The sequence below is a fragment of the Salvelinus fontinalis genome, chromosome 40 (genome assembly GCF_029448725.1).
Source record: "Salvelinus fontinalis isolate EN_2023a chromosome 40, ASM2944872v1, whole genome shotgun sequence".
Taxonomy (NCBI): Eukaryota; Metazoa; Chordata; class Actinopteri; order Salmoniformes; family Salmonidae; genus Salvelinus; species Salvelinus fontinalis.
In genome coordinates, this window is record NC_074704.1 from 11,304,657 (window position 1) to 11,330,061 (window position 25,405).

Here is a 25,405-nt window from a genome sequence, read left to right on the forward strand (position 1 = left end):
GACCTGAGACCAATGAGTTTACAGTAATAACTCATGATTATAGGGCTCTGTGGACATTCTCATTCTGTAGATGTATTTCTTTTCAAAGAGACACACCTTTATATTATATATAAACGTTGACAAATTAGTTTATTCTCTCGTGAGATGGATTATGTGGATATTTCCATAGCAGCCTAAACCTACTGTAAAATATATATTATGTCACTTGGTAAGATGTGTGAATGACATGTAGTAGCCCTGTCCTGCACTCAAATGACCTAGTGGCCTCATGGGTGGAATGTTACTCATATTGTTCAAAATTCATAAACATTATTTTTTAAAGCAGACGAAAATCCGGTGTTTCTATGTCAAATGGTTTTGTTATATTTCAGTCTTCTTTGATGTATATAAAGTGTAATATTGGGATGCAAACTCTAAATGTAATACACTTCAACTGTATTTCTGACATGGTACAGACGTCTTCTAGTTTTTTAGCCCATAACCATGTGCGCGAGGTGTATACTTTCGTTTCAAGAAAAGAAACACTATGTGTGACCCTGATTTAACCCACTGCTGTAAAAGGTTAATCTACTTAGAGATGAGCTTTATACTATTTCCAAATGAGTTTATGTGGATATTTCCATAACAGGAAGCCTGGGCCTATAGTGTACTCTATTATAACTGTGTTAGGCATATTAGTTTATCAAGAGACAGATGATGCACTGTAGCCAAGCTATTATATAAACTGAACCCAAAAGTTTTCTGCAAAATGTTGAGGAGCAAAAGCCTCTCACCCATTATGTGATTACTGACTCGAGTGTGAGAGTGTGTAGTAGCTTAGTGTGTGTTTATGTGTTGTACTCAGGACTCTGCCGCCCGGCGGCTTGTGTGTGTGTCCGTTGGTGGAGTTTAGAGTTTATGACATGAGTAAGTAGGTCACCACGGTTACGTCATGGATGTTAGATTCCGGTGCCCTAACTGGCATGGCCGTTGGGACTCAGTGTGTGTGCGTGTGTGTGCGTGCGTGTATTTCTGGCCGTTGGGACACAGTGTGCTTGTGCGTGCGTGTGTTTGTGTATTTCTGGCCGTTGGGACATAGTGTGTTTGTGTGTGTGTGCGTGCGTACGTGTGTGTATTTCTGGCCGTTGGGACACAGTGTGCTTGTGTGTGTGTGCATGTGTCTATTCCTGGCCGTTGGGACAGTGTGTGTTTATGTGTCACACTGATGCTCTTCACATTACTATTAATCCTCTTTGCCAGGAAAGATGGGAGGGAGGAAGGAGAGGAAAGAAGGAGAGGAGATGGGGAACACTAGAATACTGAAGCTATTTGTGTTTGTATCTGTGTAGATTTTGATGGCCTCGTTTTAAAAGTTTTGTTCGGTACAGTACTGGACGAAGGGAGGAATGGACAGAGGAGAAGAACACTAAAATACAGAAGATATTTATGTTGCAGATTTGTAGCTGTGTTTATAGGAGTACAGGACAGAGTCGAAATGATCTGTGTGTTCTGTGCTAAGATGTGTCCTGTAATATATCATATTTTGGGGAGTTTTCTACATGTATATGTTTTATATGTCATATAATATATGTCTACTTTTAAACTGCATAAGTCATCTGCCAACTTGCTTGAAATATTTTTTCCCCCCCTCAATTTCACTGGTGTTCCATTTATGACCATTTTATCATGTGTTTGTGTGAATGATGTTCACCATTAGAGCAGAAAGAGCGCAACAAAAGTTAAAAAATCACATGAAACAATACTTTTCATTTATGTCTTTTTCAACATCCTTTTATTTTTCAATGTTTTCAATCTTTCAACAATCAGAATGAGTTGTTGTCATAACCATTGCATTACCCATTTCTGGACAATCAATTTCCTTAACCATCCGGCAAACCACAAACGTTGAACAATATCACAGAGTACAAATGTCAAGGGATAGGGACATGGGTAAAATACATACGTTACAGTATCACAATCAGGAAGATACAAGGGGACGGAAAAACACACAATAACCCCCCAAAAGAACTGAATAAAATAGAAAATAATAATAAAATAATAATAATAACAGTATCCAAGAGAGATAGAGAACTTTACATTTATACAGAACGGCCAGTAGGCAGGCACGTGGATGTGAGACGTTTAACTAGTACAGCCTGTATGATCCACAGCTGATAAAGCAACTCAATGTAAAGGCCAAGATTGGGGATTGGTTCTTTTGACCTATGAAAAGTAGAGGCACCTTTGAGTGAGAAGAGAGTAGTTTCCCCATTTGCTTCTCAAGTGCAGTTACTACTTGATTCCTATGATCAGTAAGTCTAATGAATTGAGAATTTGTTGAGCTCTGGATTGCAATGTGCTTTTGTATTCATGGTTTTACCATTCAAAAAGTGTAGTGTGTAGTCTTGTGATATGTTCCTGACTGGCCTTAACAGGGGCTTTCTGTGTGTGTGTGTAAGAGGTCAGTAAAAGGTCAATTGAAGGTAGGTTGCTCCAGGCATTTGCTAGTGACATGGAATCGAAAAGAGTTTCTTAAAGCGGTGGTTCATACAGACATTTTTTAAGAAAACAACTTGAGGCATTTCATTGACATTGAGAACAGACTGTACAAAAACTTTCTCACAAGGAAAAACGGATAGCTTTTCTTTTTCCACTTCCACTTCTCCTTGTTATTTTTTGTTGTTTTTCATTTTTTTCTTTGTAAAATATATTTAAATATATGTACATTTTATATATCACAGTTATGTACAATCCAAGTGCTTGAAACATGATCGGGTGTCCTATTCTGCATAGAGCAGGGATAGGTGTTTAGGGAGTAACGGAAACTGGTACAGCTGTGTTGTTGGTGGGGAGGAAGAATGGAACTCATTGTCAGGGGGGCTGGACGTGTTTCTTTGGTCATGGGAATGTTCCCAGAATGCCTTACCACCCACAAAGCAATTGGCCACTTAAGAGTTCAAACCAGAGCCTGAAAACAGCCTTCCATTTTAACGTTCATTCTAACCTTCCATTGTGATGTGATGTTTGTCTTTTCCCGAAGGAAACAAAATGTGAGTTCCATCCATTCCATTCCCCTCATTCTTTTCACTCCACCACATTTGCTGAACCAATAAGTGATCTATTATTATCATTGTTCATGGATTGGATAAATGGATGGAGTGAGGGAAGGGTCCATATAAAAACATGGTGACACAGTGAACCAAGTCTTTTGAATCTGTCTGTGGTGATTGTGAACATCACTTTGACTGTCCTTGTTATTATTATCATCATCGAAGAGGAGTGTCTGTTGGCATAGTGGTAGGTGAAAAGGAGCGAGACACCTGATGATGAAGCAAAACTGAGGTTGGTTGTTGGTCGCAGTATCTCAAAGAGTCTTTGGTGCTCCCTTATTCACATCTCTTATTCTTCCTCCCTGCGCTGGATCCCTTTTTGCATTCCTTCCCCACCTCCTCTCTTTCTCTTGCTTCCCTCTGCTAGCAGAACTCTGACTCGTTCTCTGCCTCTTTGTTTTCCCCATTGCTATGGCCGCCATGTTGGTGGTTGCTAGGCAGGGCCAGGTAGGGATGCTGGGGATGAGAGGGGGAGGGGGATGTGGAGGAGGCGGGGCTTCTGTTTGGCGCCTCCCCCTGATTGGACAGCGCTCTGTATTTCAGACGGAGCTTGTGGGGCAGGTAGGTGGCCTGATCGTCTCCACTCTGACTCTGTGGCACCGACGTCTGTGATGTCGCCCTCTGGTTGTAGCTTCCGACCTCGGAAGAGGAAGATGACGGTGACTCGTCATCGCTAGTGGAACCACCTTCTTTGTCTGAGCTCCTTTGATCGCCATCACTAGACGAAGTGTCTTTCCCAGAGTGGGACTCTGTGTAGTAGCCCTCTCCGGCCCTGGGGCCGCCCTCGTAAGTGAGCACTGGGGGCTCCTCCTCATCCAGGGTACTGAGATAGGCGTTGTTGATGTGGTGCTGGTTGGAGGAGTGGCTTGACTTGTTGCCTTCTTCTCTACTGTGGTGGAGGAGCTCTGGGGCGAATCCTTCCTTGTGGCCGCCATCTTGGGTCTGATAAGAGCTGTACTGGCTTCTCTGTGTCTCCTGATGTCTTTGCTGCTCCTCGCGGGCTCGGTACCTTTGGACCTCCTCTGTGATGGTCTCTGTGTTCTCGGACTGTCTGCTTTGTTGGACCTGGGACTGTTGTTGTTCCATGTCTTCTGCTTGCCTCTGGTTCTGGCTCTCCATATAGGAGGAGCTGGGGGAGCGGTACATCTGGATCACACTCCTCTGGGCTGGGGCTGCTACCTGCTGGGGTGCTGGGCTGGCAGACTCCTGGCGGTTGTTGTTCTGGTGGTTGTGGTGGAAGTCCATGGCACAGTCGGCCTCTTGGGACCTGTGTTGGTGGCCACCGTTGAAGGAGATCCCAGTGGGGAGACCAGCATCCATGTCAGTGTCGTTGGACTCCATCTTGATCTCATAGCCCATGGGCTCGGGACTGGAGGAGTCGTCAGACATGCACCCGTCGGAGAGGGATCCTCTTGGGGAGTATTTTGGGAGTGGGGTGTGGCGTTCCCCTCTGGTGGACTGTTCTGCTTCGGACGAGTCGGAGTTCAGCAGAGTGTTACCACAGGCACTGGAGTACCCGCTACTGGAGAAGTAGGGGTTACCAGCACTGGACTGTCCGTTTCCGCTGTTGGAGAGCTGCTGGCTCTTCTCCATGTAGGAAGCAGTGCTGATGAGGCCGAAGCGAAGCTTCAGCTGCAGGAGTTCCGTCTTCAGACGGCTGTTCTCATCATTCAGCGCCATCACACGGTTCTCCAGCACCATGTCGTTCATCCTCCTCTTCTCTCTGGAACGCTTGGCCGCCTCGTTGTTCTTGCGCCGCTTCTCCCAGTAGGAAGCGTCCTTCTTTTCGTCGGAGATGAACTCTCGCTTGCGACGGCTGGACATGCTGTTCTTTGAGCCGCCTTTGGTCTGGCGGCGCGGGACGTCATCGTCGCCGGGTCTGGGAGACAGTGGCGGGAGGCTCTCGCTGTAGTTAGAGTATGTGTCTATGTCCAGGTCGTTGTTGTTGTTGGGCGATGCAAAGTGAAGATTCAGGCTTTCCATTGTTGAGTCCTTTTGACCAGATTGGTGATCTGGCATTAAGGCCAAATGGGGGTAAGGGAGAGGACGAAAGTTCGTTGGAGAGAGAACTTATTTGTATTAACTTTCTCTTTAAGTCGCAGGATCTGCGAAAAACTCGGGGTGAGGTATTTGTGCTTCTCTAAGGCTGAACCTCATTTGTTAAATTACGTGACAAAGTTTTGTGAAATTTGAGTTTCAAAGTAGGTTCTTCTGTAATCCTTGAAGTCTCTAGGATGCAGGAGTGAAGTAGGTCAGTTGGTCTACTGGAAGACTTTTTCTTGTAGGCTGGGATCGCTCACGAGGAAACGCACTATAGAAAGAGAGAGAATAAGAGAGAGAACATTCATTAGTTACCATAAATACTATGCCTTCCCACTGTGACATACATTAGGCATTCAATGTATTTCAATGTTACTGTAAAATGGTGATGATCGAGACAGAACATACAGTCTTAGAAACTCATGATGTGATTAGTTCAGGGTAGTCTTAAGTTCACATGACTTCCTAACTGCGAATCTGACACGTGATCCAAACTGCAATGGATCTGCCATCACTCATACACTGGCATGTCACCATTTGCTTGTGCCCAGAAAGTATACGAGCTACTATGACATAATCATAACATTATGTAAGAAATGTTTAATCTTGGATTTGAATCTGAACATTCCTTTTGATCACCTTTCACAGTCCCTCATACTCAAAAGGACTTTACTTTGCTAGACGTAACCCTTATTGGAGTTCTGTGGAGGAGAAGGTGGGGTATTGAGGTGGGCCGGCCTGGGTGTATACAGAGAGGGAGGGTGAGTAGGACAGCGGCACGACCGGTACCCTTTCCACTCCACTCACAGGAATATAGGTCAACACTGCTCAGAGGCTGCTAGGCGGCAGGTAGCCTAGTGGTTAGAGCATTGAAAGGTTGTTGGATCGAATCCCCGAGCGGACAAGGTAAAAATCTGTCGTTCTGCCCCTGAACAAGGCAGTTAACCCACTGTTCCCCGATAAATCGTCATTGCAAGTAAGAATTTGTTCATAACTGACTTGCCTGGTTAAATCAAATTAAAAAATAGGCGGGTGGCGCGGGTAAGGGAGGTTCTGAGCTGCAGTGTCTAAAGCTCTCTCTGTACAGTGTTGTGTAACAGCGCTGCATCAGACAGTCACATAAGAGGGCCAGTCTGACCTAGTGCCAGGGCTGCAGTTACTGAGCGACGGGCATTCAGGGAGGGAGAAAGGGAAGGAGCGCAAACCGTCTATGTATCGACCTCGAATAATGTCCCTCTATAACCTTTATCAGTTGCCAGGTGGGATATTTGTAAATGTAGCTATACGGTCACATTGGTCTCTTATGGCACAATTGTTTACAATAATCTATCAAAGAGGTCAACTCAGAGAATCACTAACTTGTGACTTATTGCTTAGTCTGTCTATGTGGGCTGAAGTCCTGAAGCTGACATATGACTTGTTATTCAACTGGCTGTGATTCCCCAACGGCACCAGAGGAGAGAGCCAAGGTCTCTGTTCCTTTATAAAATGCCAGCTAGAGAGCCTGCCAGGTATTACACAACCACGATTAGTTAGTATGTATCGAGTGCATTCTGTGCCCCTACCGGCGGGAAACATTGCTCAACGTCCCCTTTTCTCACAAGTCACCAACATCGGGCGGTGGTGTTGCTGCATTCGCAGTTCAGTTGACTCATCTAGATGTTACATAACGTAAATGCGCTAATTCTAGATCTGTTGCGCTGAGACATTAATTATGCATCACTTAACAGGGCACTGTGTGTCCTATCTAGATTTTCTATTTCTCCACCAGAAAAACAGATCTGTGAGGATTCAACGTAACAATCTATCTAGGTCATTACTGTGTTACGATTACTAGTTCATTATTTTTTCTGAAGCAACTCCCTGAGCCAACAAGACTGCATCAGTCAAAACATTGACAGAGTCCGTTGCCGTTTGTGATTCTGATAACAGATCAAACAGAACGCTTGAGGTAATCATGATGGCCTGTTCTGATTGGTTGCTGTCTTATTGATTCAAATTTTAGTCAAACAGGAAAACCTGTAGATCAGTAACAGAAGCTTTTGGTCAGATATTGTTTTCTTATCTCCTTTTCTATAGATTCAATATTGTTTCTAATGTTAAGTATTTAATTGGTTAATTTCTGGTCTTTGCTACCACTATATCTAACAATAGCTCAAGTAAGACTAAATAAGGTCTGGTTTTATTTTTGGGATCGGATCTAAAGCCGTCTCTACTCCGTCTGTCACTGACACACTAACTGAACTCAGTACAAGTAGAGTACTTTCCAGCCACTTCATTTGGCTATAGAGCTTGTCTGGGTTACACAACCTGACCTAGTCTCAACCTCTCATAACAACCTGACCTAGTCTCAACCTCGTCATAACAACCTGACCTAGTCTCAACCTCGTCATAACAACCTGACCTGGTATCAACCTCATAACAACCTGACCTGGTATCAATCACATCATAACAACCTGACCTAGTATAAACCTCATCATAACAACCTGACCTAGTCTCAACCTCATCATAACAACTTGACCTAGCTTCAACCTCATCATAACAATCTAGAGTATGACCATTTTATTACATAATAATACTAGTTTACAGTATATCTTTATCACGGTGGCAGCTCCTTTCCTCCTTTCCTCCTTTGCATAATATTTTTAGTGGTTACACCTTCCAGGACACTTTTCTCTGTCTTTTTTCCACAGTGGGAGACAGCCAGATAGGAATTCCCTCCTATTTTGCTCTGCTGTCTTTTTTCCCCCTAAAGAATCACCACAGCCACCAGATGAGCCATCTCTTTCTCTGTCTCGGTTTTGGTTTTCGCCCAGACACAATAATAGTATGTTTTAGAAACAAAGTAGCGAGGGAAAACAGAAAACTAGAATGTCAGGAACGTCACAATGTTTCCACTCATCGATCAAAAGAAGGGAGAGAGAGAGAGCGCCATTGCGTGTCCCACTGACCTAAAAACGGAGCGCTGCGCATTTTCATCTACCTCATTGATATGGTACTGGTGCTTCATTGTTGTGTATGTCATTCCTTGTTTTTTTTTTATTACTCTGCATCGTTGGGAAATGGCTCATAAGTAAGCATTTCATGGTAAAGTTCTATCCGGAGCATGTGACAAATAAATGTGATTTGATTTAAACAGAGCTTGCTCTCTGCCTTTGACTGCGTGCCATAAAATAGGTAAATAGAGCTGGAGAGGGAGGAAAATGGAGAGGGGGGAGGGATTACAGTGCGCTCTAAAAATAGAGTGATAGAGAAGGGGTATCGGGGAGGAAGGCTGGCGAGAAGGGCTTGGATGAATTCAATTGGTGGACACGACATTAAAGGAATTTTACAGACACTGCGGTACGATGTAAAAAAAAAACATTTAAAAAAAACTTGAATAGCCTACGTCAGCAGCGCAAAATCGGATGATAAAACCCCTGGTGACTGATACGCAACACGAATTCCTGGATACTCTATTTGACACCGGGAGGGGTCTCTATGCTACTCTATCTATATGCAGACGATAAACAGCATGCATTTGAGACTTTAAAAAAAAATATATATATATTGACGTCAGAAGGCACACACCCATGTTCCATGTCAAAATCCGACATAACATATTTCATAGAGCTGTGAGCGACCGGGCTGATGTGCTCATGTTCTGACTGTCATTGTGAGATGTTTACAAAGCAGAGCTTGCTTAATGCTGAAATATTAGCCACACCTACAGGTCACACACTGGAGGTCAGAGTGAGCACATGTTAGAGGTTGAATTCTCTCTGTAATATTACAGTAAATACTGGATGCTATAGCCAAATTATCATTCCAAAGAGATAATACAAAGAAAAAGCCATTGAAGATTTTCAAAAGACAGAATCTCCCTTGCTTCCCACACAATTATCAAGCCCTAGGAATGACTCACTCACAGCTAGAATTTCACCACCAGAGAGTTTAGCTGGGGGGAGATGTTAAAGACGGATGGGAAATGTTAGCACAGTCAAAGCCGTTCTCAGGCGTTTCACCACCACCTTTGACCCCCCAAAGGCAAGACGGAGTAATGCAAAGCATCCCTTTTCCCTCCCATCTCCAAGACATGATGAGCCACCCACATAAATGGACATGTGGTGGAGAGGCCGGTCAGGGCGCCTCCATTTTAGGTTCTGGCTTTGTCTTCTAAGAAAAGGCACCTAGAATCTAGGGAGACATTCTAGGTCATCTCTGAGTTCTATATAAGCATGTCGTCCTCTCTGTCACATGGGCTTGGGGACTAGGCTACCCCCCCCCCCTTCTTTTCCATCTGCAACTAGGCAAAGGCACTTTATTTATGTTCAATGTTCCTTATCAATGTCCATTTACGATGTACTTATCATCCTTTGAATAGGCCAATACGTTACAACAGACCAATATAGATGGCACCAAACCTGTGCCAAACATCTCTAATCCCTCTACAACTTCCTACCCATAAAGATCTGTAATACTGTAACATGGACTTCTGCTCTCCATTCACTTGCAATAAAATGTGGGTGTTGTTTCCGAGGTGTAAGTCCAAGCATCCTTCAAGGTTATAGCCTAGGTTAAAGTACCCTAAAAGTGACTTCCCTATCGGGCAGCCAAAGTGTTCAGCTGCTTCAGATTCCACAGAGGCTAAATCTAAGAGTGGCAGGAGTCAATTAAGTACCACGAACCCCCAAAACGTTTTGCCTTCTAGTGTTTTTATATATGGCCAGCTTGTACCAGGCAGGTACACACTGAATCAGAATTCGGTCAAAGAGGCTGTGTGGCAAAGTCAAAGAAAAGCCCTCCTGATTATGTTTCATGTCACGGTGAACCGAGTTGTAGACCAAAATGTAGCTCTAAGTCTTTCCACACATCCTGCTTTCCCCCAGTCTGAGTTAGACTGGTTTGACCAATATTCAAATTGGGAAAGAAAGGCTGTTCTGTAAACAGACCAACTGGCAGCAGCCTAAAAAGCTCAGTGACTGCTGCTCTGCCGACTGAGGGGTTTCCCTCTATTGCATCATGTCCTGGAGTTGGACAACTCAACACACACAAGCCCTGTTTCTGGTTATATTAATTATGCAAAAGAGCTAGTCCCATTAAGATCCCATGGGAACAAGCAACTTTATACAGACTGGCGCAAAATACCGGAATTAAACCACCTGATTTAATTGGTGTAATTACACCTAAACAGGACTTGAGTGTTTTGTTTTAGTACAGGTTTTGCAAGAAATATATAAATAGCAAATATAGTTGTACTGACTGGGAGATGACTGTAATGCATTCTGCTTAGGCGATGGGAAATCATGTACAGGCTAGTGTTAAACATTAAACATATGGCCGGCGAAAACCTCAGGGCACAAGTCTTGATTGGCAACACCTGCTTTTACTTTGCAACAGGTCAATTAAATACAAAGACCTCTAGATTTAAAAAAGAAGTAGAAATACATGTGATATTCCTAATTGTTAAATATCAAGGCACATGCTTGCAGATCTTTGTCTATGAATTAATTCTGCAAACTTTCCCCCAGTCCTCATGAAAGACCATGAATCTATTCATTCTCCTCCTCTCATTCTACTGCGTAGCTTACTAGTGCATAGCTATTATGTCATATGCCATACCACCCCTCAGCCCCCCCCCCCCCCCCCCCAAATCTCTATGGACTGCGTATAGATGTGTAATAACATGATTATAACTATCCTTTATGCCAAAATTCCATGACATCTAGTTTTGACCAAATATTTATCACATAAAATAACTAATGCCATAGAATGGATGCAAATGCAAGACTTATAGCTAGTAATCACTCTTGTTCCAAGTTCCAGAGAAAAGCTACACGTGACGGCCGAACATCCTCGCCAGGCACATGGAACGTCTGAGGGTCGGGACTTCCAACACGACAAAAGGAGGTCACCGATAGGAACGAAATCAATAATGACGAACTTGCCTGCACCAGTACACAATTTATTGCGCTAAAATAAAGAAGAATGTTCTATTCGTTTTCAGTATACTTTGCCTATAATTAACCTACCTGTATATTATTAGACTTATCAAGGCTATTAATGACAACTTCATAAATAAAATATAGGTCACACACCTGGTATTTAGATTTAGCAACATGTCAATAAACCAAATATTTAAATAAACATGAAACAAATATTTTTAAGTAAAGACAGAAAAAACACGTTTTAAACTACAATAACTCCAGACAATGCTCTTCACAGCACGAGGCCACCCCCAAAAACGGTTTGATATCCAATCTATTGCACAGTGGATTTACTACCCATCCATTGAACAAATACCATGAGGGAAAAAACGCCCGACCTGACATTGAGCGCATTGAGCAATGTGAATCAGCTTCTCTTTACAACAGCATCCAGCACTTTACAATACAATGCCTTGATTAAAACTGAGAATGTGCTACGCTTGAGGAATATACAGTATGAATGAATAATTGGGAAAGAGAACTGGTTTAAAATAAACCACAATGACTAAAAATAAGTCAAAGTCACACATACAGTGGCTGTCTACCGGTAGGGGCGAGTCGCCCGCATGTGAACAATACCCATACCTAAAAGCATAATGAGAATCTTAATCCGCAACAGTGTTGCACTTTTAAACAAATATCAAATTCTAAATAATTCGTTATCCAGCATTCAAACCTATCGAACATTTCCGCACAGAACTAAGCACATCAATAGGACTCAAACGTACCTTTAACGAACAACTGACGTGTCTCCAGCAAGAAATGCACAATGCCGGACACAAAGCAATCGCCTTCCGCAGTTGAAGTTGGCTCGTATCCTCTATTTCTTTCAACAGAAATGGTCAAATAGCTAGATGTTTCATTTGTCTGAGAGAATTTTAAAAAAGCTTTCGGGAGCAGCTCTTGCTCCTCTTACTTGCTCTGAGGTCAGTCTGTCTGGTTGTAGCTTACTAGAAGCAGTGTCTCCCCCTTTTGCATTGAGTCCCGACTGTTATGTTGGGCGCTTGCTCCAGTTTCTCTCCCTCTCCCCTCTAGAATGTGTGTTAGTGGGTCAGTGGTTGCGTAACAGCCCATAGGCTGCCTCGTCACGTCTTTTTTGTTGGCGCGCGCGCTCCCTGTTTGCCCCCTCGGTACTGATCCCTATTGCTTCGACCTGATGCAACACAATTTGGCAGGACCGGGCCACCGGACGGACCAGTAGTATCCGAATTGACTAGCGCCAGACAGAATCAGAATGAGATTTCGGTCAAAGATTTGGTTAGGTTGCTCAAAGGGCGAGGTGAAGACAAATAGCCTAAAGCTTGTTTAGCCTACCTGTGCGTGTGTATGTACACGTTTTATTATACTTGTAAGTACCAGAAGTCCTCACAAGAATAGTATACCAACAAAAAAAATCTGAGAAGTGAGGCCATTTTGCTTTACTTGCAAAAATTGATTTTAGGTTTAGGGTTATAGTTAGAATTAGGTTTAGGGTTGGGGTTAGGGGTTAGGATTAAGTTTAGGATTTAGATTTACATTTAGGGTTTGGGATTACTTTTAGGGTTATCGGTTAGGGAAAATAGGATTTTTAATGGAAATCAATTGTTTGTCCCCAAAAAGTCCTCACAATGTGTGTGTGTGTGTGTGTGTTTGTGTGCAAAATACAAGATTCTATACAAGATATGCCATACCATATGTGATTGAAGTGTGTCATCGCGTTGGTTGTGTGTTATTATAGGTGTGTGTGCATAAAAAAGCCAGGATGGGGGCATAGAGAGAGAATTAACGCAAGGATGAGGTCATCAGCCTCATCACACAATTTATTACACAACTAAAATTACATCACAATTACAACCTGCTATTAAATTCAAGGTCGTGTTCTAAATGGCACCCTATTCTCTATAAAGTGCAAAACTTTTTACCCCATGGGGCTCTGGTCAAAAAAGGTGCACTACATAGGGAACAGAGTGGGTGCATTGGGATGCAGCCCAAGTCATTTTTCATAGCAAAAGCACTCAGGCCTGAGAGAGAGATATATTGTATAAGAAAAACAAAGTGTTTATCCCAATTCAGCTCGCTTCAATATACATTCAAACTAAACTCACCAATCACAATGGGCATGAGTGTTCAAATAAATCACTCTAGATAAAATAATGAGATTAGTCAATAATCCTCAAAATGCTGCTTATAACCATATCATTAATCTGTTTTATGTACATGCTTCCCCCCTTTTGAAGGTTATATATAGCATCACAAACTTCTACCTTTTTGGATATATACAGTTGAAGTCGGAAGTTAACATACACTTATGCTGGACTCATTAAAACTCCTTTTTCATCCACTCCCCAAATTTCTTTTTAACAAACTATAGATTTGGCAAGTCGGTTAGGACATCTACTTTGTGCATGACAAGTAATTTTTCCAACAATTGTTTACAGACAGATTATTTCATTTATAATTCACTGTATCACAATTCCAGTGGTTCAGAAGTTTACATACACAAAGTTGACTGTGCCCTAACCCCAACCCTAAACAGCTTGGAAAATTCCAGAAAATTATGTCATGGCTTTAGAAACTTCTGATAGGCTAATTGACATCATTTGAGTCAGTTGGAGTTGTAGCTGTGGATGTATTTCAAGGCCTACCTTCAAACTCAGTGCCTCTTTGCTTGACATCATGGTAAAATCAAAATAAATCAGCCAAGACATCAGAAGAAAAATTGTAGACCTCCACAAGTCTCGTTCATCCTTGGGAGCAATTTCCAAACGCCAGAACGTAGTTCATCTGTACAAACAATAGTACGCAAGTATAAACACCATGGTAACACATAGCCGGTATACCGCTCAAGAAGGAGACGCGTTCTGTCTCCTAGAGATGAACGTACTTTGGTGTGAAAGTGCAAATCAATCCCAGAACAACAGCAAAGGACCTTGTGAAGATGCTGGAGGAAACAGGTACAAAAGTATCTATATCCACAGTAAAACGAGTCCTATATCGACATAACCTGAAAGGCCGCTCAGCAAGATAGAAGTCACTGCTCCAAAACCGTCATAATTCTACAATTTAGAAAATAGTAAAAATAAAGAAAAACAGTTGAATGAGTAATTGTGTCCAAACCTTTGACTGGTACTGTATATATATTTAAAAACACTACCGGTCAAAGGTTTTAGACCACCTACTCATTCAAGGGTTTTTCTTAATTTCTTTCTATTTTCTACATTGTAGAATAATAGCGAAGACATCAAAACTATGAAATAACACATTTGGAACCATATAATAAACAAAAAAGTGTTAATCAAATAGCCACCCTTTGCCTTAATGACAGCTTTGCACACTCTTGGCATTCTCTCAACCAGCTTTATGAGGTATGGAATGCATTTCAATTAACAGGTGTGCCTTCTTAAAAGTTAATTTGTGGATGATAGCCCTATTTGGTGAAAGACCAAGCACATATTATGGCAAGAACAGCTCAAATAAGCAAAGAGAAAAGACAGTCCATCATTACTTTAAGACACAAAGGTCAGTCAATACGGAAAATGTCAAGAACTTGAAAGTTTCTTCAAGTGAAGTCGCAAAAACCATCAAGCGCTATGATGAAACTGGCTCTCATGAGGACTGCCACAGGAATGGAAGACCCGAGTTCATTAGAGTTACCAGCCTCAGAAATTGCAGCCCAAATAAATTCTTCGCAGAGTTCAAGTAACAGACACATCTCAACATCAACTGTTCAGAGGAGACTGCGTGACTCAGGCCTTCATGGTGGAATTGCTGCAAAGAAACTACTACTAAAGGACACCAATAATAATAAGAGACTTGCTTAGGCCAAGAAACACAAGCAATGGACATTAGACCGGTGGAAATTTGTCCTTTGGTCTACAGTCCAAATTTGAGATTTTTGGTTCCAACCGCCGTGTCTTTGGGAGACGCGGTGTGGGTGAACGGATGATCTCTGCATGTGTATTTCCCACCGTAAAGCATGAAGGCGGAGGAGTTTTGGTCTGGGGGTGCTTTGCTGGTGACATTGTCTGTGATTTATTTAGAATTCAAGGCACACTTAACCAGCATGGCTACCACAGCATTCTGCAGCGATACGCCATCCTATCTGGTTTGCGCTTAGTGGGACTATCATTTGATTTTTAACAGGACATTAACCCAACACACCTCCAGGCTGTATAAAGGCTATTTTACCAAGAAGGAGAGTGATGGAGTGCTGCATTAGATGACCTGGTCTCTACAATCCTCCGACCTCAACCAAATTGAGATAGTTTGGGTTGAGTCGGACCGCAGAGTGAAGGAAAAGCAGCCAACAAGTGCTCAGTATATGTGGGAACTCCTTCAAGACTGTTGGAAAAGCATTCCAGGTGAAGCTGGTTAAGAAAATGCCAACACTGTGCAAAGCTGTCATCAAGGCAAAGGGTGGCTACTTTGAAGAATCTCAAATATAAATTATATTTTGATTTTGGGTTACTACATGATTTCATATGTGTTATTTCATAGTTTTGATGTCTTCACTATTATTCCTCAATGTAGAAAATAGTACAAATAAATAATAACCCTTGAATGAGTAGGTGTTCCTGCTCTTTCCATGACATAGACTGAGCAGGTGAAAGCTATGCTCCCTTATTGATGTCACCTGTTAAATCCAAATCAGTGTAGATGAAAGGGAGGAGACAGGTTAAAGAAGGATTTTTTAAGCCTTGAGACAATTGAGACATGGATTGTGTATGAGTGCCATTCAGAGGGTGAATGGGCAAGACAAAATATTTAAGTGCCTTTTAAATGGGGTATGGTAGGAGGTGCCAGGTGCACCTGTTTGAAAGTGTCAAGAACTGCAATGCTGCTGGGTTTTTCACGCTCAACTGATCCTAATGTTTTGTACACTCAATGTAGATTTAGCTAGGGAACATAACGATTGAGCCCTGAAGCTCCGTTTTATGTCATAACGATTGAGCCCTGAAGCTCCGTTTTATGTCATAAGACAAGCTGTTTCCAAGGAGATTTTTGTAACAACATCAAGAGCCTCTCTGGATGTCCGTGGTGATAGATAACCATAGTCAAGGACAGCTTCAGTTATTCTATTGGCACTGAATGGGTTTTTATTCTCGGTCCATAGTGTTTTCTCTATTGTATCATAGAGCAGACCTGCCATTCAGAATGACCTTGGAGATAAGAAAATAACAGCCACTGGAGAAAGCAATGATGTTGTTTTCAATGGAAGAAGGTTATCACACATTTGATAGAAGTGGTTATTCTCTCACATTTTCTCTAATACAATACTGCTGTCCCTTTGATCCCCCATTTCGGAGTTATAAAAATGGGGGAAAATGGAATGACTTCTTATCATATTGCCTTTAAGCATTTTTGGATATATGGAATTTGAGAACTGACCTGTTGCACTACAAGGGTGAAAGACACATTCACAAAAAATAAATCCTGTTCTCCATAGACATCAAGCATCAAATAGTTTTGAGGACCCTTGGCTGTTGTCTTTACTTATTTATGCTTATTACTTGATGCCTATCATACACACACACACACACACACACACACACACACACACACACACACACACACACACACACACACACACACACACACACACACACACACACACACACACACACACACACACACACACACACACACACACACACACACACACACACACACACACACTATGCCATTCTTCAATCTAATGGTAATCTCTTCATTGCCTTCAATAAACCTCCGACAAGTAGGGTTGAGGAGAGTGAGTTTCTATCTCTGTAAGACAAAAGAGGAAAGGCCATAAAGTGTGAATAGTATCGTTATCAGTGTCAGTAGAGCGTTTAACCCGTTGAACTTTATGGACCATACCATTGGTCAGCTCATCATTTACTCCAACGTCCTCTGCGCTGGTTAATCATCTTTCTTATTAACCCTACACACACAGAGAAGAGAGAAGGGTATCTTACAGTAGATCTGACTCTATACTCCAATATCCAGTTGGAATCCATCCAATTCCAATGCCAATTCAAATGCTTTTTCTTGCCACTTTTTTAGTGTGCGTATGCTCATTAAAACAGTGTCAAACCTGGAGTCAAATATTTTCAGTGTTACATAATTGCTTTTACATATGCCATGGAGAAGCCCCTTTGGCAACATGGAATAGAGGAATCAATTGGAAAGGATTAAGAAAGAACAGATTCATAAACATCCCTTCTTCCACCCCCCTTTTCTTCCATTTCCCTCTCCCCCCTCTCCTTCTCTCTCCCTCTCCTTCCCTCCCCCTCTCCTTCTCTCTCCCTCTCCTTCCATTCCCCTCTCTCCTTCCATCCCCCTCTCCAACTCTCTCCCTCTCCTTCCATCCCCCTCTCCTTCCCTCCCCCTCTCTTTGTTACCACACCACCGTCAATCAGACAATCTCGGGGAGACGTTGACCTTAAACTTGGTAGCTCCTACCCCCTCTACTCCGACAACAACCCCCCAACCCCCAACGCACTCCCCCCAGAGCTGCGTCTGCTGCACAGTGTTCCCTTGGCAACCGTCATAGCCAGCGTCTGCCTAGCAACCAGCAACCAGACTGTCTGTATGGTCTATGGATTATAGGAATGGGGGTTGGTTGTAGACTAGACTAGAGGGAGGGGTGTTGGGGACTGGGGTAGAGTAGACAAAACAACTGATGTGTATCTATTGGGCTATTCAGTGTTATTGTTAGGCAGGCGGGGAGGAGACAGACAGAGGTAGACTCAGTGAACTGGGGGGTTACCATGTACAGAGCCCATGCCTGTCAAAAACAATATCTGGGGTGTCTCACTGTAACGTTCGTCGTCTGAAGATGAGGAATCATCAGACCAAAGTGCAGCGTGGTAAGTGTTCATGTTAATTTATTAAAACAGAACACTAAACAAAATAACAAAGAGAATGAACGAAACGAAACAGTCCTGTCTGGTACAGACACAAAGACAGAAAACAACTACCCACAAAACACAGGTGGGAAAAGGCTACCTAAGTATGGTTCTCAATCAGAGACAACGATAGACAGCTCACGCCCTGACCAAACCAAAATAGAGACATAAAAAGGATCTCTAAGGTCAGGGCGTCACACTCTCCATGTTATCACCAGTTATCTCACACTCATTTTTTTTTTAAAGTGAGAAAGGAAAGATGAGAGAAAAATAACCAGAATATTAACATTATGAACCTATGCCAGGAAATACGTTAAATACGTATGAAATACGTTAAATACGTCTAAGTAACCAGGCTTACTACTGGAATGATAAGTACTGGTGTGGCATTAGGCATGTGCTCTGATAAAACACTGTAGAGAGTCTACTACTGGAACGATAAGGACTGGTGTGGCATTAGGCATGTGTTCTGACAAATACACTGTAGAGAGTCTGCTACTGGAACGATAAGGACTGGTGTGGCATGAGGCATGTGTTCTGACAAAAACACTGTAGAGCGTCTACTACTGGAACGATAAGGACTGGTGTGGCATTAGGCATGTGTTCTGACAAAAACACTGTAGAGAGTCTGCTACTGGAACGATAAGGACTGGTGTGGCATGAGACATGTGCTCTGACAAAAACACTGTAGAGAGTCTACTACTGGAACGATAAGGACTGGTGTGGCATGAGGCATGTGCTCTGACAAAAACACTGTAGAGAGTCTACTACTGGAACGATAAGGACTGGTGTGGCATTAGGCATGTGCATATTATTATTATTTGACCCTGCTGGTCATCTATGAACATTTGAACATCTTGGCCATATTCTGTTATAATCTCCACCCGGCACAGTCAGAAGAGGAATGGCCACCCCTCATAGCCTGGTTCCTCTCTAGGTTTCTTCCTAGGTTTTGGCCTTTCTAGGGAGTTTTTCCTAGCCACTGTGCTTCTACACCTGCATTGCTTGCTGTTTGAGGTTTTAGGCTGGGTTTCTGTACAGCACTTTGTGACATCAGCTGATGTAAGAAGGGCTTTTGAAAATACATTTGATTGATTGATTAATTGATTCTGACAAAAACACTGTAGAGAGTCTACTACTGGAACGATAAGGACTGGTGTGGCATGAGGCATGTGTTCTGACAAATACACTGTAGAGAGTCTGCTACTGGAACGATAAGGACTGGTGTAGCATGAGGCATGTGTTCTGACAAATACACTGTCGAGAGTCTACTTCTGGAACGATAAGGACTGGTGTGGCATGAGACATGTGCTCTGAAAAATACACTGTAGAGAGTCTGCTACTCAATTTGAGAACCTCAACGGATATTTCTGCTGTGGGTGAAGCGTTCAGCTACAGAGACTGCCGGATGCCACCTGGTGTTGGGTTTTGATCATTGAAGAACAACAACTTCCAGACCTGTTCTGTATGTAGCCTCTGAATATCACCGAGCCAGAAGTGAACAGTCAGCATCTCTTACTCTATACGAAGAGTATGGTCTTCTACCCTATTTTCATATCTCCTGTATTAGTGTCTCGCCCCCTCCCTCCTTTGACTTCCCTACTTCTATCTACTCTTCTTCTCTCCCCACCCCTCCTTTCCTCCCCTTCTTTCTTCTCTACGTCTTTCTTTCTGTCCGTCCCATTCATATTCAGGTCCAGAAGTGCATCCTGACATGGGCCAATCAATATCCTGTCCTCTCCTTGAAGCTTTAAATAGCTTCTCCTCCTGCTGCTGCTGACGTTGTCTCTCTGTGTGTGTGTGTGTGTGTGTGTGTGTGTGTGTGTGTGTGTGTGTGTGTGTGTGTGTGTGTGTGTGTGTGTGTGTGTGTGTGTGTGTGTGTGTGTGTGTGTGTGTGTGTGTGTGTGTGTGTGTGTGTGTGTGTGTGATCCTGCTGCTGACGTGGTACATATGAGTCACTCAGAGACCCACTCTCTCCCCCCATCCCATCCCCATCACTGAACAGAGAGGGAGGCCCAGATTATGCCCCAATCTCCATTTTTATCAATTTTATTATATTTTATTGTAACACATTTGCACTGCCCGTACTTTACCCTTATCTAAATATTGTAGAGATGCATTGTATCTACAGAACCCCTCCTTTTCCCCCCTTTAATGCCTAGCTCTGTTCAGCTGTGTGCACTGCCGTGCCGTGCTAGTGACCCTTAGTGCATCACAGAGCTGCAGAGGGTGAGGGAGGGGAGAGAGAGGGATGGGAAGGGAGGGAGGAGAGGGAGGTAGTGAGAGAGTACGTAAGAAGAGAGAGAGGGGGGAGATAGAGAGGAGGAAGGTAAAGAGAGGAGAGGGAGAAAGAAATCACCCGTTCATCGTTGGTGAGAGAGAGAGAGAGAGACAGAGAGACAGAGAGCGAGAGCGAGAGAGATGCAAGGCCTCTGTAGACCACTGGGGACCCTGCCTGCCTCATTAGGTTCACGCACACAAACAGTAGTGTATATATAGAGGATTGGAAAAAAGCACAATTATAGTCTATCACTGATGCAGAAAACACGAGCTGGATGGGTATGCTACTATATACATTTATAGTGGATGAGGATATTTCCCTCCATTACAATATAAAGCACTTAAACACTTCAGCTGGAAAGGTGGTCTGTGTATACTGTGAATCCATTTAGATCAGCTGTTAGTGATGTATTTTGTGTTGGTGGATCTTTATAATGCATGCTTTTAGCACAGTAGAAACACATTGGTTTGTTCAGGAATACATCATGTTTTTTTTAACTCTCTATCTCGATCCCTCATATGACTCACTGGAGACCACTCGTCATGTGCTGCGAGAACACATTATATGAGCGTGCGGGGTCGTAACCACGTGTACAAGGCTACTAGTAACTTCAGACTCACTGCATTTATAAGAGAATAGTGGATGTGAGACTAGCGGTGTAAGACACACATAATAAAGTATCATAAATGTGTATTATTCACGTAATAGAAACTCATAGACACAAAACACTGATTAGGAAAAACTGTTTATTTATTTACGTACATGTACAGTATATCCCATTACTTACAGTTGAAATGAAAGAATATGTACATAGAATCTGTTATTTTTCTATTTTTTAGCCAAACCGTTTAAGACAAACTGTGAAGAAACAAATAGAGGTGAGGGATACCATGTCCTACAGCAGCAGGATAATCGGACATGTAAAGTAATAATACAAATGGAATGGGTTTACAAATGATCTATTTATGACATCAGTGTGTGTACCGCTGCATGTACTCATGTTAACCAGTGTAATCCAGTGTTTATAGACCTGTTCAATAAAAGTCTCTAAAGAAAGAATGTGAAACTTTATCAAAGGCCAGATCAGTGTACAAAAAAAAAAATGTATTTCAGATATCATATGAAAAAGTATGAAAATGTATGCACTCACTACTGTAAGTCGCCCTGGATAAGAGTGTCTGCTAAATTACTAAAAATATAAATACAAAAATGTGTATCATATAAGTTACCCATAAATGCTGTTTTATAGTACTGTAAATCAAACAGAGTATCCTGAAGTATTGCTTTTGACTGCTGATTGCTTTTGTAACTGGTATTTCCTGTGCTGGTGTGCTTTTATAGTGGTGAAGGCCACTGTATCGTAGTATCTGGAGAATGTGTTATTGAAGTAGTTTTCAGGTTGTCATATGGTTCGCTCAGCTTCTTCACACTTGATGTAGCTGTTTGCTTGAGCTCAATGGAGCGGCAAGTAGCTTAGTGGTTAGAGCGTTGGAGCGTTGGGCCAGTAACCGAAAGGTTGCTAGATCGAATCCCCGAGCTGACAAGGTAAAAACAAATATGTTGTTCTGCTCCTGAACAAGGCAGTTAACCCACCGTTCCTAGGCCGTCAATGTAAATAAGAATTTGTTTTAACTGACTTGTCTAGGTCAAATAAAAACGGGCAATGCTGTGCCCTGGGAGTCAAGTTCAGCTGAGACACAGTGAAAGTCAATGTTCAGGTTGAAGTGAATGTCACTTTCTTTGAGTCTATACCCCTTTCTCTCCCTCTCTCTGTTGCTCTTCTCTGTATGAAAATGTAAAAATGTGTGTACGGTGAGGTTGTGAGTGTGTTCAACCTGACCTCAGACCAGTTTGGAAAGCAGCTGCTGAGAGAACAGCTTCTTGAGCTGGGCCACCTCCTGCGATAGAGAACTGAGCTGGGATTTGAGGGTGCCATTCTCCGCCACATACTGGGAGTCTGTGGTAGTGGTGGGTCTGTGTGGAGAACCTCCAGAGGGGGAGTAGTGGTGCTGCTGGTCATGCCCAGCACGGGCCTCCTCCCTGGGCCATGCAGCCTGGCCCTCTCCCCTATGACTGTACCATTCAGCCTGGCTCCTCTGGATGTTTGGTCCGACTGTAGCTACGGGGCAAGGGCGTTTACTATTAGGGGACCTTGCTGGTATCTCCCCAGCTTCGCTACCTCCACCGGGGGTTTTGAAGCGGAGTTTGTGTGGTAGGCTAGAGTCCTGCCTGCCGTGGTACTGTGCTTCTGCCTCCAGGGAGGCGCGAGGCTCATAACGCCCATGTTCCTCTACCGTTCTGGGGGAAGTTCGGCTGTGGTCCCCTAGTCCATCCTCAAAGAACACAGGGCTGCCGATGTTGGAGCTTCCAGGGGAGAACCCAGAGTCCTCGGATATACTACTGCCCGCGTCACGCCCTGCTGGCAGCCCAGTTCCCCTCACCTCGTATGAGGATGAGTGGTGGGGATGGTGGTGGGAGGTGGTGGAGGCGGTGTTATGGGGGTAGGAACCATCATCATGGGGTAGGTAGTACCTCGGTTCAAGATGGTTGAGTGGAGGCACGGACAGTGGCATTATGGCTATGTCGGAGGTGTCCTTGACTAGGCCAAAGCGGAACTTGAAGGCCAGGAGTTCGGCCCTTAGTCGGGCGTTCTCCTCCAACAACCCCAGAACCCTCCTCTCCAGGACCATGTCATTGGCACGTCGTTTCTCACGCGACCGTTTCGCCGCATCGTTGTTCTTCTTCCTCTTATCCCAGTAGCCGTCGTCCTTCTTCTCGTCGGGAGTGAACTCGCGTTTGCGGCGCAGAGCACTGTTGCTGTCGTCAAAGTCATCCTCACCGTCATTGTTAGAGATAGCATTAGCGTTAGCATGGTTAGCGGTGGTGGCTATGCTTTCTTTCCGCTTCAGGGCAGAGGTGCAGCCCAGGAGGGAACGGGCTAGCTGGCTGCTGGAGGTCAGGATGGAGACCGCCTCGTCAGTGAAGGACATTGCCTCGCTCAGAGGCCTTGGGTCCAGGCCTTCCAGTCCCAACAGATGGGAGGGACCACCAGAGAGATCCTGGAGGACGCTACTGGTGGGTCTAGTATGGTATTTCATGCTTGGATAGCCCTGGTGTGATCGGGTAATTGCCAAACTCATAGATTGTGTGCTTGAGTTTAATAGCTCACTTTAGAAATACACTCTCTGGTTGTTTTGATAATGATGCTGGCCCTGAGTGCCTGTGATTCACATTGCAATGCCACCATCTAGTGGAGAGAGAGAGAAAAGGCAGCGAGGAGGTTAGTGAGATTTGAGTAAACCTTATGTAAGTTCAACACAATGTTATATCATTCTGTCATTTCTCATTATGAAAATCATCCCTAGGCCAATTCCATTTTGCGACATGGTAGAAGGATATAAGCAAGTTGAGGATGAAAGTAAGTTGCTCATTTGTGCAGAATATTCTATCCTACACTATTCTATTATTTCTATGTGGACTCTACAGTTATATGCAATACATTCCTGAATGTTTTATTGGGATGAGGGAATTTTCAAAGAATGCCAAACACAAGGCTACTCGCCTATAATAAAGCCTATAATAAAGCTTCTATAGGCTATAACAGAGGTTGTGTAAAGGAATCTAGTGAACTTTCTGTCAATTCAACAGTACGCTGAATACTGTAGTTTTCACAGCAACAGTCTTTAACAACTATTTGCTCCCACACACAGTCTGAACAAGTTGAATTAAGTGCACCCACTGAGAAGGCAGCCCCGAGGTCTGTCATCATTTCCTCGCGTTACGCAACGTTACAGAGAGGAACATTACAGTACATGCACTTATGCATGATTTTACCCGGTGTCCCCGAGAAACAGCCCTGGCGGATGAGAACCGCGGTAACATTCGCAGGATAACTGAGAATCGAACCAGGGAGTCGATAAACTTGATCTTGTTTTGATATGCTGCACAGTGCCTACTCCTAACTTTAGACTACATTTCTTTATCAACCACTTTTTATATTTTCCCTATCCATCTTAAATAACTAGTTCAGCACCACACACAATACAATGTTCTTAAAAAACACATTTTAGTCACATTTCTATATAACATAATAAATCAACATTTTCTTTTCCATTTGAGATGAGGTTACCTGTCAGTGAAATAGCCCAATGAAGTACCTCTTCTTCACGTGAATCTCCTCCAAAGTATTATTAGAAATACTGTATATGCTCAATAGATTGGATGATAGGGCGCGTCTCTCCCAGTTCGCTTCGCGCTTGTTTCTGCTCAGCGAACACTGCCGCTACTCATATTTGTTTCTTCACCCAGTATAGGTTCAACTAGGTTTGTCTCCTCACCTCGCCTGAACCCGCGTCCTCAGCCTATAGAATAGAACCACCACCAATGGAACGCAAAGCCGCCTCCCCCTCGGCCTCGAGCCAATGCGCCATTTAGTCACAGCAGGGCGAGCCTATCCGCTTTCGGCTGCTACGCGTCACATACTATTTTTCTCACCCCAATCCACCTCTCTCTTGCTCTCTCCCTCTCTCTCTCTCTGATTTCTTTGATATTTGATCAAATTACTGTATGTTAATGTCTCCAAATAAGTTGCAAATCCAGTCCACCATCTCTCCAAATATCCATTTGCAAGACATTGACTGATAATATGCCTATTTTGAAATGATTTGATTAAATACCTACACGTATGACAGAATGGGTTGGATTCTGGTTTTACAGATACAGATGTCTCATGCTGTCTGTCCATTCACCTCCAATCCCTCATGTTGATTGACCTGAGAGCTCTCTCCTGAACTCGGATGCCCACTGACTCAGTGCTCAACTCAACTTCATATTTATCCATCCATCCATGGAATTCACCTCCATGTGTAATACACGGCGCATATCTTACTAGCACTGATTTGAATGATATCTGCTTTATTGAGGATAGTTTACTTGCAATGACTGTAAATGTGGTTGTCTTGGCTACCTTAGTTGAATTCACTGACTGTGAATGTAGTTGTCTTGGCTACCTTAGTTGAATTCACTGACTGTGAATGTAGTTGTCTTGGCTACCTTAGTTGAATTCACTGACTGTGAATGTAGTTGTCTTGGCTACTTTAGTTGAATTCACTGACTGTGAATGTAGTTGTCTTGGCTACCTTAGTTGAATTCACTGACTGTGAA

General features: G+C 43.2%; 2 protein-coding genes across 2 annotated transcripts; both read right to left on the minus strand.

The window, feature by feature from the left end:
* Positions 1-1,742: 1,742 nt before the first annotated feature.
* Positions 1,743-12,126, minus strand: LOC129839876 (uncharacterized). The gene is made up of 2 exons (XM_055907576.1): positions 11,824-12,126; positions 1,743-5,400 (listed from the first exon to the last, which is right to left on the minus strand). Exon 2 carries the CDS (start codon positions 5,106-5,108, stop codon positions 3,453-3,455), a length of 1,656 nt encoding a protein of 551 aa, XP_055763551.1. The 5' UTR covers positions 5,109-5,400; positions 11,824-12,126; the 3' UTR covers positions 1,743-3,452.
* Positions 12,127-20,974: 8,848 nt separating this feature from the next.
* Positions 20,975-24,621, minus strand: LOC129839350 (nuclear factor interleukin-3-regulated protein-like). Its single transcript, XM_055906731.1, has 2 exons — positions 24,372-24,621; positions 20,975-23,489 (listed from the first exon to the last, which is right to left on the minus strand). Exon 2 carries the CDS (start codon positions 23,380-23,382, stop codon positions 22,084-22,086), a length of 1,299 nt encoding a protein of 432 aa, XP_055762706.1. The 5' UTR covers positions 23,383-23,489; positions 24,372-24,621; the 3' UTR covers positions 20,975-22,083.
* Positions 24,622-25,405: the final 784 nt, after the last annotated feature.